At 38.9% G+C, this 12,849-nt stretch overlaps 1 protein-coding gene and 1 long non-coding RNA gene across 5 annotated transcripts in view; both read right to left on the bottom strand.

Moving 5' to 3' along the window:
- The window catches only part of LOC6564941 (Kv channel-interacting protein 1), a 95,076-nt gene that overhangs the window by 74,107 nt on the left and 8,120 nt on the right, over positions 1 to 12,849 (bottom strand). For 2 of the 4 annotated variants that reach the window (XM_032737969.2, XM_032737966.2), the window contains exons 2-3: positions 9,569 to 10,042; positions 9,307 to 9,399 (exon numbers count right to left, since the gene is read on the bottom strand). In XM_032737969.2, the coding sequence (XP_032593860.1) occupies positions 9,307 to 9,399; positions 9,569 to 10,042 (567 nt within the window). The remainder of the gene's footprint in view (positions 1 to 9,306; positions 9,400 to 9,568; positions 10,043 to 12,849) is intronic. The other 2 variants (XM_032737967.2, XM_032737968.2) reach the window with 1 other exon arrangement.
- LOC116805546 lies at positions 10,890 to 11,250 on the bottom strand. Its single transcript, XR_004365243.2, has 2 exons — positions 11,083 to 11,250; positions 10,890 to 11,005 (listed from the first exon to the last, which is right to left on the bottom strand). It is a non-coding gene; the product is annotated as an uncharacterized LOC116805546 (long non-coding RNA).

Below are 12,849 nucleotides of genomic sequence, written 5' to 3'. Positions count from 1 at the left end.
GCATATTCAAAACATCTTTACAATAGTCTAAAATACAATATATTTTGATTAAGCGACGGATGCCACAACTTAGATACATTTTACAAGTATCCCATGTAACCATCACAGAATTAATGCAGCTAGAAATATGTACATATGTTGTTAAGATTGCAGCTTGCACATATGCATATGTATTAACAGCCATTTCGATTTCAGTTGCCTGCCCCACGCGGCGAATGCGTAATTTTTCGCATGCCATGCAAAGCTTGGCGCTCAGATGCGCATTTAAATGAAAATGCGCTTGAAACATTTTTGCAAAAGCAACCAAGCCACACGCACACACACACACACACACACACACACACACACACCGATTCACCCACACACGCATGCAGAAGCTGCACGGCAAGCCACATATGGAATGAGCCACAGCAACGCGGCGTATGCGCAATTTTTTCATAATTATTGCCACGGCAGCTGCTAGTTAAACAGCAATTTAGAATTAAATGCTTTAAAATGGTTTTTGTTTTGTTATTTCTGTTTTATTTGCTTATTAACTTTTTTATGTGTAGATTATATATGAGTTGCTCTTGATTAAATTGCTAAATCTTATCTAATCTTTATCTACTCAATTGCTGTCTGTCTGTCACTCCGCCAAGCAATGAGCCAAATTTGTCGGAGTCTGACAAAGTTCTGAAAACAAGAACGATCAATTTTGACTCAAACAAAATGCTAAGATTGGCAGGCCACGCCTACTAGGTGGGAAGATGTGAAAGGGAGGGAGGGAGGAGTCTCATTGAAAATACGTCAATATGCATCCAAGTGCAAAACGACAAGTCGATGAAGGAAACTCCCATTTGCATAAACTAAAAAGACCTTCAACACTTTTCGAATTTGAGACAGCTAATTTAAAGGCAAGCTCTTTCGAAAATCAAGCCACACCCACGCCCATTACGCCCATTGGCGCCTACTACATAATGTTATCAACTGATAATACAGCGGTATCAGAGTATTATCACTCATTCCACTCACACACACACACACACACACACACACCACATGTATGCAAACATTGTTGTGGACAGGTGAACTCAGGCAACTCAGGCCACTTCTGGGCAATTAACTCTTTAATCTCAAATGACCTCAATTTTGGCTTAGCTTGGATTTAACCAGGAAAGAGACAGCAAAAAGCTTTAACTAAATGTGAAGTTGTTGCATAGTTTTAGGCAAATATTGCCAGCAACGTTGATTGACAGGTTTTCAGGCTTGCCCCGGGACAACAATGTTCCGCATTTCCAATTCATAAATATCTCAAAAGAGCCAATATTTTGAAGAAATTTTCATTTTTACAATATTTTATGCATACCAACTCAGACGAATTTTATCCAGCTGTAGAAGCGTGGTGTCGCCTTGGACTGAAGGAACACAAGGATGTCTACACCATATTTGCCGACGACGATGGACGATGCTGTCCAACCCGATGCTGAAGGCGAAGTCAACTGATTGTCGCTACCAGGTGGAAAAATCATTTGTCGTGGCTGATAACAAGCACATCCGCTTGGCCAGCAGAGGTAAGAAGCGCAGCTTGTTTGACAAACAATTGGATAATTCGGACGAGGATGAGCTGGAGTTCCTTTGCAAGGAACAGTTTGCCAAACTCTTGGCAGAATTAGAAGTGTATCTAGTCGAAAAGAAACCTGGTCTCTGGCAGACGCCTGCTGAGCTGCCAGTCGAAGTCAAGGTCAATAGTCAATCGATTCCGGTATATCCAGGAGAACAGAAGCTCCTACACTAACACTAACACTATAGGCAGAAAATTCCTTGTGTTTCTAATCGGAACTGTAAAATTAAGTTGGCTGATTAACCCAGAAGAATCAATCTCACCGTTTGTGAGCTTCTGTAAAAAGATCACACCAAGTTTCTTTCTACGATCATAAAGGGAAGGAAGATTTAAGCTGATATTATAATTCCAATTAAGACCCCTAATGATGGAACCCAGGACACCACAGGCTAAATTAGCTGAGGAAGAAAGATTGGAATCTAAAAGGTATTTCCCAAATATATGAAAATTTGAATTTGTCCACCTTAACAATGGCTTTAGATCTGTCTTAAATAAAAGGCTTGACGTCATCAGTTGTGGTCTCAGGGGAAGCCTTGAAAGAAATATATGTTTGCTAGGTGGAACGCCCACGAAGGTCATGTGAGGAACCTTATCAGCAGCATCCGGTGGAGCTATTGCTTTGGCTAAATGTTCACTTGATTCAACTGATAATTTGAAGCTGAATGTTGAATTGCATCAATGGTGCTAACAATCACTGAATCGTCAACATTTTCGGTAATATAAGCAAAAACATCCATGGGCATTGCGTTGTTCTCGTCACTTCTATTTGGTGTTTGCAGAGATGGGGAAGACAGATTATTTAATTCTATACTAGCTACGGAATTTGTGGGTACTTGTGAAGGGACGGAAACAACATTTGGACCAATAAACAGCCTACATTTGGCCCTTTTACGCTGCGAAGATTCATTCATAGAAGAGCGAATCCGAGAATCCGAGAATCCGAGAATCCATCGAACAGTTCTTTAAGCCGACTGAAGAGATCTCGAAAGTCATTCTTAGTCTGCCATATGAATTCCATCATATCCCTCCCAACGTCCCCAAACTTTTCACATGTCCACTTTAAGCTTGATTAGGACTCAATGAGGTCAATAATACGGCCGTTTTTTCGACACAGCCAGCAGCAAACAAAGCCCAACTTAATTAAAGATATAATCAATTAAATTAATAAAATTATAATGTAACTGCACAATAAACAAGGAAAGAAAGAAAGATCCAATTAAACTTTTAAAACACACAATTGTTAAAACAATACAAATGATGGTATGCACTCACACAGAACAAGAAAAATTGAGATGTTTAACGGAATAGAAAACAAAACCAGAGTGGAGAAAACCGCAAAACCAGCAACAATATTAATGAGACAAGTACGACTTAAACCCAGAGAACCCGCCCAAAAGACAAACAGAACCAAGGGCACAAAGATACAAAAAAAGCAAAAACAAATTGTTAGCAGAGACTAATACACCGCAGAAGAGCTCGAACTTGGGCAGCTATTTGTTGTTGTATTCAAAAGACTTTCTTTCATTACTTAACAGATATCTGGTGCTCAACTACTGTGTCTTATATCAAACAAAATCACACACAAAGTTTAAGTCAATTTTTGTAAAATGCGCAGTAAAAAAGCAGGAAAAGCCACAAGGCGATTTCTCGGGATTAAGCCGCGTCATTTGCGCAAACGTAAACGCATCCATCTCATCGGCCACCGTTCAATTGAATGGTTGTGAAAAACTATCGGAAAATCAGTGTACCGAGCTTGTGCTGCAGACCGACTCCAAAGTGGATCAACCCTCGACGAGTTTCCCCAACATTCAAATTGCCGGCACAGGCGAGATTGTGACCAGTAAAAGTGCTGAAATCTGTGTTATTAAATATGAGTTCAACGACAATCTCAATGATATCTCAGCTCCCGTCGAAGGGCGATTTCGTTTTGAAGCGTGCACCGAGCATTGAACGTGTGTGCGGAACGCTGAAGAGGATTCAGTGTCCGCAGTGCTCCATTGAGCTTGCCGCAATGAAACTGATGCTGTTGCGCCATCTCGGCACACATATCAACGCGCTGAAGAAGGACGCCGTTCGGTGTCCCGTTTGCATCCTAAAATTATGCTGCGCCAGTTCGCTCAAGCGTCACATGATCATCCACACGGGCCTCAAGCCATACAGCGTGGGATTCTCAAGCGTCGCATGGATATGCATTGGGGCATCAAACGGTGTCAGTGTCCACAGCGCGAAAAGTGCCTTGAGCAAAAGATCAATCTGCAGCAGCACATCGGTGAACCTCGGCACAAGTGTCACCTGTACAAGTGGAGCTCCAATCAAGTGATGGATCTCAGTCGTCACCTGGTGACCGATGCGGGCGTCCCGTTCGCCTGCAAGGAGTGCGGACGACTGTTCAACGGGAGTGGGAGTGCGTTGCCCAGTTATAGCAGAGGTGCATTTAATTATATTCTATTTGGATCATCTTTGTCCTGAAACATTTTGCAATATTATTCCCAACTTTCTGTGAAGTGCTCACAATTTTCTTATTTATATTTTTTACACCAAAGTTGAACAATTTTCTTTATTGGTTGGAAACTGTGGGAAAAGCACGAAAAACACTTGATGACAAGACATGCGCAAGATATACCTGTGAACAGATTTGGGAGCATATATCTTATCTCAAGTCCTAACAAATTCTGAAATATAGCAACTGATCAGACCTGATTACATTTATATATATATATATATATATATATATATATATATATATAGATACATAGGCATATTGATATTCGATATCATATAGTTGGCATTTTTTTCGAAAAAAAAATTGTTATTTCAATTATCTATTTATGTTTTTTTTTTTAAATTGTTTGAGCAACTTCAAGCTGGTGAAAAACACAAAATTCAAATTTAAAAACTTAATAATCTTGAGGCTTTTAAAATGGAAATAATCTCTTTAACAAAACAGTTCGACATTTTTACAGTTATATTTCAGTTGTGTTTTATTTGTTATTGTTTAATTTGTGTATACTATTATTGTACTTTTAGTTTTGCAGAACAAACAATGAATTTCAAAACACTTTCTTTTTGGAAAAATATTTATTTCATTTGCAATTTGGGGACTTGCAAATGAATCGCCGAATTCCATTTATGACTTTTTATTACCTGCCAAGTTTTTGAATTTCTCATTGAATACATTCAGTTAGGTTTGTAGTTTTCACACACAGAATCACAGAACTGCCAACACCAAAAATACAACAAAAAAATGGAGAGAGAAAAAATAGAAATGCTGAGCACTGACCAAATGAACAAACTGTTTAATGCTTTATTTTGATTTTGTTCTGATTGGTTTTTGTCGCCGATTATCGTCGCCGTTGTCGTCGTTCTGTTGCAGGCAAAAGGCAAAAGGCAATGTAAATTGCGCTACAGCTGCTGCTGCTGCTTCGGCGCCCGCGCCCCACACAGACAAGAACAAACACGTCGTGCCGTCGGCAATGGTGAACGAAAACTGAAAACTGAAATCACTTTGCGCCAGAGCCAGCAACACAACAGAACAGAACGGAACACAACACACGCAGCAGCAGCAGCAGCAGCAGAGTCAGCGTCGCGACGCTGTCCACGAATGCAGAGCGTTTGGCGTATTCCCATTTCGCCAGCGTAGGCAGCGGCTGCGATTCTGACTGCTTTATCGCATGCGAGACACTTGCTTGCGAGCATGCAGTACTGGGATATTTTTTTGGGAAATTCACAAGCACAACTTAATGTCCAAAGTGCGAGCAAGCGAACCAGAGAGCATTAGTGAGAGAGCGTACGTTGTACAAATTTCCCTGCTCTTGTCGCAGCGGCAAACACGAATCGAATAAAAGCTAAGAGCACGACGAAGTGGAATTGTCCACAACGACGAGCACCAAAAACAGCTGCATGCTGTATCTCTCCTTCTCCCTCTCCCTCTCTCACTCTCTCTCTCTCTTTCTTCGTATGTATATTCACATATAAATATGCATACATACACGCATGTGTGTGTCTGTGTATGGGTTTGTGTAAGTGTGTGCAGGCCAACCCAAAAATGTGGGCCTACCTGTTGCTTAGCAACTCAGCAGAGCGCCCAGACGCGCGCTTCATTATCATTGTCAGCATGCCAACATGTTGGATGGGTTGGACAGGTGCAGGGGAGTCGCTGCGCTGCTGCTGGGGCTGCGACAGATGTTTGGTACGAATTTCTTCAGCACTGTAGCCGGGAACAGCTGTTAAAATCCAACCAACCAACAACAACAACAGCAACAACAAAAAAACCTTCGGATGAAACTATTAACATTTGCAGAAAGTAAAGGACATTTTTCCTGTTTTGTTTTGTTTTGTTTTGTGTCCTATCTGACCGCCTGAAAGCAGGCAAGCATTGTTGTTGCTGCCCCCGAAGAGGATACATTAAATAAGTAGAGTACGTGTTAAAAAGAAATAGACACCACACACGCACACACGCACACACACACACGCAAACAGACACACAAGCATGCACAGACACGCACATAAGGCAAATAGAAATAGAAAGGCCAAAACGAGGGACGCTGGCGACATTGATAAAAGCACAACAAATTTTGTGCGCTAGTATGTGTGTGTGTGTGTGTGTGTTGTCTGCCTGTGTGTGTGTGTGTGTTGTCTGCGCTTGAAACTTGAACATATTGCGCAAGGATTATCAATCGATTGTTTTTTATTAGACTTGAACACTTGACAGACACAACACGCAACACCAAACCAAATAAGTCAAAGACCCAAAACACGCAGTCAACGGCATTTCCATAGTCGACCCATTATGAGCCACTGAGCCATTGAGCCACTGTCAACAGCATCAACATCAACCATGGCACGCCCAATTCTTTTAGTTTTTGGCATTAATGTGGCATAAATACGCGCAAAGCTCTAAGAAAATAGCGAGAAAAATCCCTTAATTTGTATTCAAATTTAAAGTTAAATTATACATAATTAAAGCGAGCAATTAAATTAAAAATAGGTAAGTAAGGTGAAAGAAAAATAAATACAACAAGAAAATAATAAATCTGATGATATTCAAATATAAAATGGTGCAAGGATTGGGCAAACCCAGAGAAACCCCAATCAGACCAAAATTCGTAAAGCTTTACTTTCACTTACTTTAGTATGAAAAGGAAAAACGCTAAAACAAGAAGAAGAATTAAATACGGCCAGCACTTGTTATTCATAGAAAATAAATGTTGAAATAATAATTATAATAATAATAATAATAATAATAATAATAATAATAATAATAATAATAATAATAATAATAATAATAATAATAATAATAATAATAATAATAATAATAATAATAATAATAATAATAATAATAATAATAATAATAATAATAATAATAATAACAATAATAATAATAATAATAATAATAATAATAATAATAATAATAATAATAATAATAATAATAATAATAATAATAATAATAATAATAATAATAATAATAATAATAATAATAATAATAATAATAATAATAATAACGATGAAGGAGACCATAATCTAAATGAAAAACTGCTCGAAACTAATCAGTTTTAGTCGTTCTATGACAACAGAACTACTAATACAAAATCAGCGCCTGTCGAAATTTATATATATATATGTATATATAAATATATATTCTTTATATTTAAAATATATCTCATATTAAAAGTTTTTAGTTGCAACAAATGAATCGCCATTTATATGCGTTTACACATAGCCGGACTATTATATAGTTTATAGTTTATAGACTTAAAAAGCCAATTGAAAGTTGTTGTTGCTAATCGGATTTTGATATTATTTTCAGCTGTTTTGTTCAATTGTCAAAATATCATCCTCTGAATACTAAATAAATGCGCACCTTGCACTGAGCGCTGATTGTGGGCTGAGTGAAAAGCTTAGCTCTGTTTCACAATTGATGGAACGTGTATTTGGTTTGTTATACAGGAGTGACGTGTTTAGGTTGTTATTCTTGTTGCTGCTATTATTGTTTGCGGCTCTTGTTTGCATGTGGCAGCAGGCAGCCGACGGCAGGCAGCAGACGGCGGACGGCAGACGGCAGGCAGGGTACGTGTTGGCAAATGTGCCGCAGCGGCACTCAACACTCAGCATGCCAAATGCAAACACGAAAAACAAAAGCAACTCAGATGGATACGAAAAGAAGATGGATACGAGGAGCAGAGACAATGTCCCTGGCAATGTCGATGAAGTCGAAGTCGAAGTCGAACTCGAAGTCGAATACCAAATCCAAGTCGAAGTCGAAGTCGAAGTAGAAGTAGAAGTAGAAAAGTGTAAACAAGAAACGTGATATTTGACAGATGACTGAAGATATTTAGATACCAACATAAATACTACTTATGCCCAATGTCAATTTCTCTCTCTCTCTCTCTCTCTCTCTCTGTCTCTCTCTGTGTCGCTGTCTCTGTCTTGCTGTGTATCTTCTAGTCTATCAGCTCCACCGTTTTTTGACTCAACCCCTCCATACAGATATCCCGCAACCCATCAACCCCCCCTCATTGTCTCTGGGGTCTTATTGATTTTCTGCTGGCTTTCACAGCCACTTGCCGCTCGGTTTGAAGTGCCAGCCACGCATAAAGGACCCAGGCGCAAGCAGAGACGGCAAGCAACACAGACAGAGAAAGAGAGAGAGAGAGAGACATAGAGAGAGAGAGAGAGAGAGAGAGAGTGACAAACAAAAACACAAAAAACAAAAACAAAAAAGCAGAAATCGCAAAATCGGTACAAAAGAATCGAACGAGGCAAATATTGTAATGGATTCATGTTGTTCAATATATGCTCGCTTACCGCCCCCCTACCACCTTACCACCCTCCCATCAACCCCTTTGCTTTTTTTTGCATCATCAGCTCCTCTACATGGCGTATACTTGATGCCGTTGCAAGCTGCCAAACAACCACTCAAACAGCATTTAGTGTTCACCAACCGTAATTAATTTTGTTGGAAACCATTTTAAAAACCATCCACACAAAACCAAATTTACTTAACCCACATTTTTTATTTTTATTCCTTTGCTTTAGTTTAGTTTAGTTTAGTTCGTGCAGCAGCAAAAGTCTGCTTGAGCAACAGATTTATATCGAATTATGTTTCGATAGAGTAAAACAATTATAAGTTGAATGGGCTTGTTAATTCTGCGCAAAGTGTGTAACACATTGAAGGAGACGTCTTTCAGCCCATGTTTATTATATATATATATATATATTTCTGATCAGTTCTCCTGGTCAATTTAATGCAATAATGATGCAGATTTGGACTATAGAATATACGTATATATATGTGCCGGAGTCGCCAGGATTGGATCACTGTAACTACATTTGTAGTTGTCACAGAAACCATCGCTTAAGAGACAAGTTATGGTCTCAACACTTTCCACAGCCAAAACTTAATCAAAAATAGGCCAATTTGCAGAAATTTGTTTACGCCTAGTTACAGATTTGAAATACACAAAAAATAATAAATAAAATAAAAGAGAAGAAAACTTGTGATGACATCTGGATTAAAAGTACATCGAAAATGTGAAAACACAAGACACTCAGACTGAGGTCTGTATTTCCGATTTTTCAGACAACGACCAGTGTACATATAGAATTTATAATTATCTGCAAGCGAAGTAGATTGCCCAGCATATATGCGTCATTTGGTAATGTAAACTTGATGAAATAGATCAAAAATTATTTGTATATTTACTCACAATCATAATAGTCATATCGATCCGCCTCGCTGGGATTATTGCTGCCCATGATTTTGCCCAAAACTGCAAATAGCGCATAAAATGCAGGAAAGACTTCATTTTCAAATGCAAACAAAAAAAAAAGGAAAATTCTGTAATTCAATTGAATGCAAATGAAAAGCTTCTAATGTGATTGCAGTTGGGTAAACAAAACTAGCAAATGCACAGAATGCAGATAAGCATCGCGGATGGGGATTGCGAGTGCATGGGGGCAGGCACTCACATTTGGCGAAGCTCCTGCGAAAGCGGACGAAGCACGACACGGAGCGTGACAGTTGCGTTAGATCCTCGGGATGGCCGCCGCCCTGTTGTATGCAAATGATGGGCGCCAGCGGCGTAATGTGGCAGCGACTGTGGCTGCGACTGCGACGCCGACGCTCCAACAACGGTATTGCCACAAAGCTGTGATCCACGGGCCCCACTGCTCCTGCTCCTGCTCCTGCTCCTGATACGGCTCCAACTGCTCCTGCTCCTGCTCCAACACCAGCTGCAGTTCCAGCTGCAGCTTCTGCTTCGGCTGCGGTCGACAGCGTTAAGTCGCCGGGTATGATGCTGCCGTTGTCGTTACTATTGTTGTTGTTATTATGATTATTATTGCTAATATTATTATTATTTATATTATTATTGTTGTTATTGTTGGGGCTGCTGATGATGCCAATGACATTGATGGTGCCCTGCAGTGGGTTCGCGTTCGCCGCTGCAAACAGAGAACAGCAAAAATGCTCATCAATTGGTTGCCGCTGATTTTTAATTTGTCTACAGCAAAACTAAAAAAAAATAATAAATAATTAATAAATCATAAGTGGAAAATAGATGAAGGGAATAATTCATTTCGTACGCGATGCATCTGTGTAGCATTCTGCTTCGTTCTTTCTTTTTTCTTCTTGCACTTTTGAATGCCATAAATCATTCAAATTTGCATTCAATGTATTCGTTTCTCTTCTTTCACCATTTTTTTTTCTCATTTTTATTTATTTTTTGTTGAAATATGCAAGGCAATGTGCCAAATGGCGCAGAATGCGCACAAAACATAACAAGCGGGTAACACTCGATTCGAGGACTCGACAGCCATAAAAAAAACACCAAAGCAAGGCTCATACGAGTGCATCGGTCGACTAGCGTCTACCCTGTACTTATTTGCTTACATGAAGGCGTACCCAATTATTCGCCAGCAACAAACATCGATTTCGATTTCTATTTCCATAACTTCATTAAACCTTTTTCCCCATTTTTAATGGGCTCAAGGTATAGAGAAAATAACCAACATACTCATTCAGACACACACTCACAATCAAATAAATATATATATTATCTGAATATCTTTCTTCTTCCGATTCTTCTTCCTATATATATATATAGATTTGGTTTGGAATATGTGAGTTGATTGTGCAATTTACAAGCTTTTATTGCGAGAGGATCTTCAAGTAACTCACCTAAAAGAGTCAAATTGCAAAAATCAAGTTACAATTTCAAAAAAAGAAATTGTACACAAACAAACAATTAAAATAAATCAAATAAATCCAAAAAATAAAAAAACATTGAAATTTGGTTCGCAACTTTATTTCAATTTATGCTAGATTTATTGAGCATGGATCGAAGAGGGCTTACTGTAAAAAGTAATTCGAGTAATTCGTCAACGGTTTCAACAGTTTTGGGTGTGCTGTAATGTTGAAAATTAAATTGAACGAGTTAATAAACTGGTCGTAAGCAATCTGAAAAAATATTATTTTCACTTACTTATCAGCCCCAACCAAGCTGCAAATTTCTAAGTTTGTTGATTTATTTGCCAGCAGCTGTCGACAGATCTTATTTGGCTCGTACAACCGTACACTTTGTGGACTTTAAGAATATGTCGACCTTTTTGGCTAACCATTTGCTTTTGGCACTCTCTCTCCCTGTCTCTTTCTTTCTCACTGTATGCCCGTCTCTCTCTCTCTCTCTCTCTCTTTCTCTCTCTGTGTGTGTGTGTTGCTTTGTTGGGGCACAGAGGTCCTCTCGCCCTGTTATATGTTGTGGGCATTGCTTGAAGAACTCTTATCCTAACCGCAGCTGGCTAATTTCTGGCTTGTTGCCAACTGCAACATGTTCGTACGTGTCAACGTATCTGGTGCGGTTCTGTTTTTGGCCATGTTCATTTGTTGCATATTTTATCGTGCCTCAAAGTGCCAACAAATCGCACACGACACAGCGTATTATTGTTTGGTATACACACACACACACATATATATATATATATATATATATATAATTATATGTATGCATATATATATATAGATTTATTCAGTTGGGTCAGGGGTGTGCTGTGTGTGTAGTTTTATAGCAAGTGTGATTCATCATTTGCTTGTTGAATTTATTTTATGGCCATTGCAGCGACATACCGTTTGATTTGGGTTGGGCAATTTTATTTATTTAGTATATGTTTGTTTTGTTTGCTTGCCATTTATTTGCGCAGCAACAGCAGCCTCAACAACAAAAACGATTGATTATAAAATAAAACAAGCGGCATTGCTAAATTTTACGCACAGTTTCCGCACAGCCAGAGGGCCGCGTCCAATAAAAACAACAAATTCTGTGGCCATCCATCACTTGCTGTATTAGCAAGCAACAACACCAACAACAACAACCACAGCTTCTATGCATGCGAGTGTGTGTGTCTGAGTGTGTGTGTGTGTGTGTGTGTTTTGTGTGTGTGAACATTTTTGCGGAATCGTTAGTGTGTGTCAATGTCAGCGTCAAAATGCCAACTGCTGAAAAATGAAACGCGGAACAATCTTGTTTGCGTAAATGCAATATTTGCTGCCTCCGAATGCCCCTGCAACCGGGGCAAGCACTCACGCATTAAGCTCACCTCTGCAGCATTCGAAATGACTGAAGTAGTTATAAGTGCTGAGCAAATCAGAGCAAATCACATTAGAACACACTGAGAAAGGCTGCAGTCGAGTGAGCTCGACCCTGAACACACCTGTTAGAAATATTCGAGTTTTATTGCCAAATTTCCCTTTAAGAAGCTTTGCACTCAGCTCAAATGTAAGCATGCATGGAAGTACTCTCATTGCACGTTCGAAAGGGTTGAACTAACTAAGGCAGTGCATTCTGCATTTATTCTCAAGCCCCAACTGAAATCACCAAATTGCGACAACGACGTGCATCTCCACACACACATTTATATGATGATGTATGATGATGTATGATGTATGAAATAACACAACGTTATTTCGGTTATTATCGTTAAATATTATATACCAAGTAGCATACAATAACTTAAAAATGTGTGTGTAATTTATTAGTTTTCGTGAATTGATTTGAATCGATATTCCCGAAACATTGAGATTTATCGATTAAATTAAATCAACTTGATATGCGAGTGACGGACAGAAACTTACATTTCAAATTTGAAGTCTGTATTTCTTATAGTCTGATTTTGTTGCAGATCAGACAGATAGACAGGCGGACAGGTCGTAAATGACTAGAGAGACTCGACTGTTGAACCTGATTAAGAATATA

The sequence above is a fragment of the Drosophila grimshawi genome, unplaced genomic scaffold (assembly GCF_018153295.1).
Source record: "Drosophila grimshawi isolate 15287-2541.00 unplaced genomic scaffold, ASM1815329v1 contig_848, whole genome shotgun sequence".
Classification (NCBI taxonomy): Eukaryota; Metazoa; Arthropoda; class Insecta; order Diptera; family Drosophilidae; genus Drosophila; species Drosophila grimshawi.
Note: the sequence above shows the minus strand (reverse complement) of the source record. Positions and strands in the feature narration are given on the sequence as shown.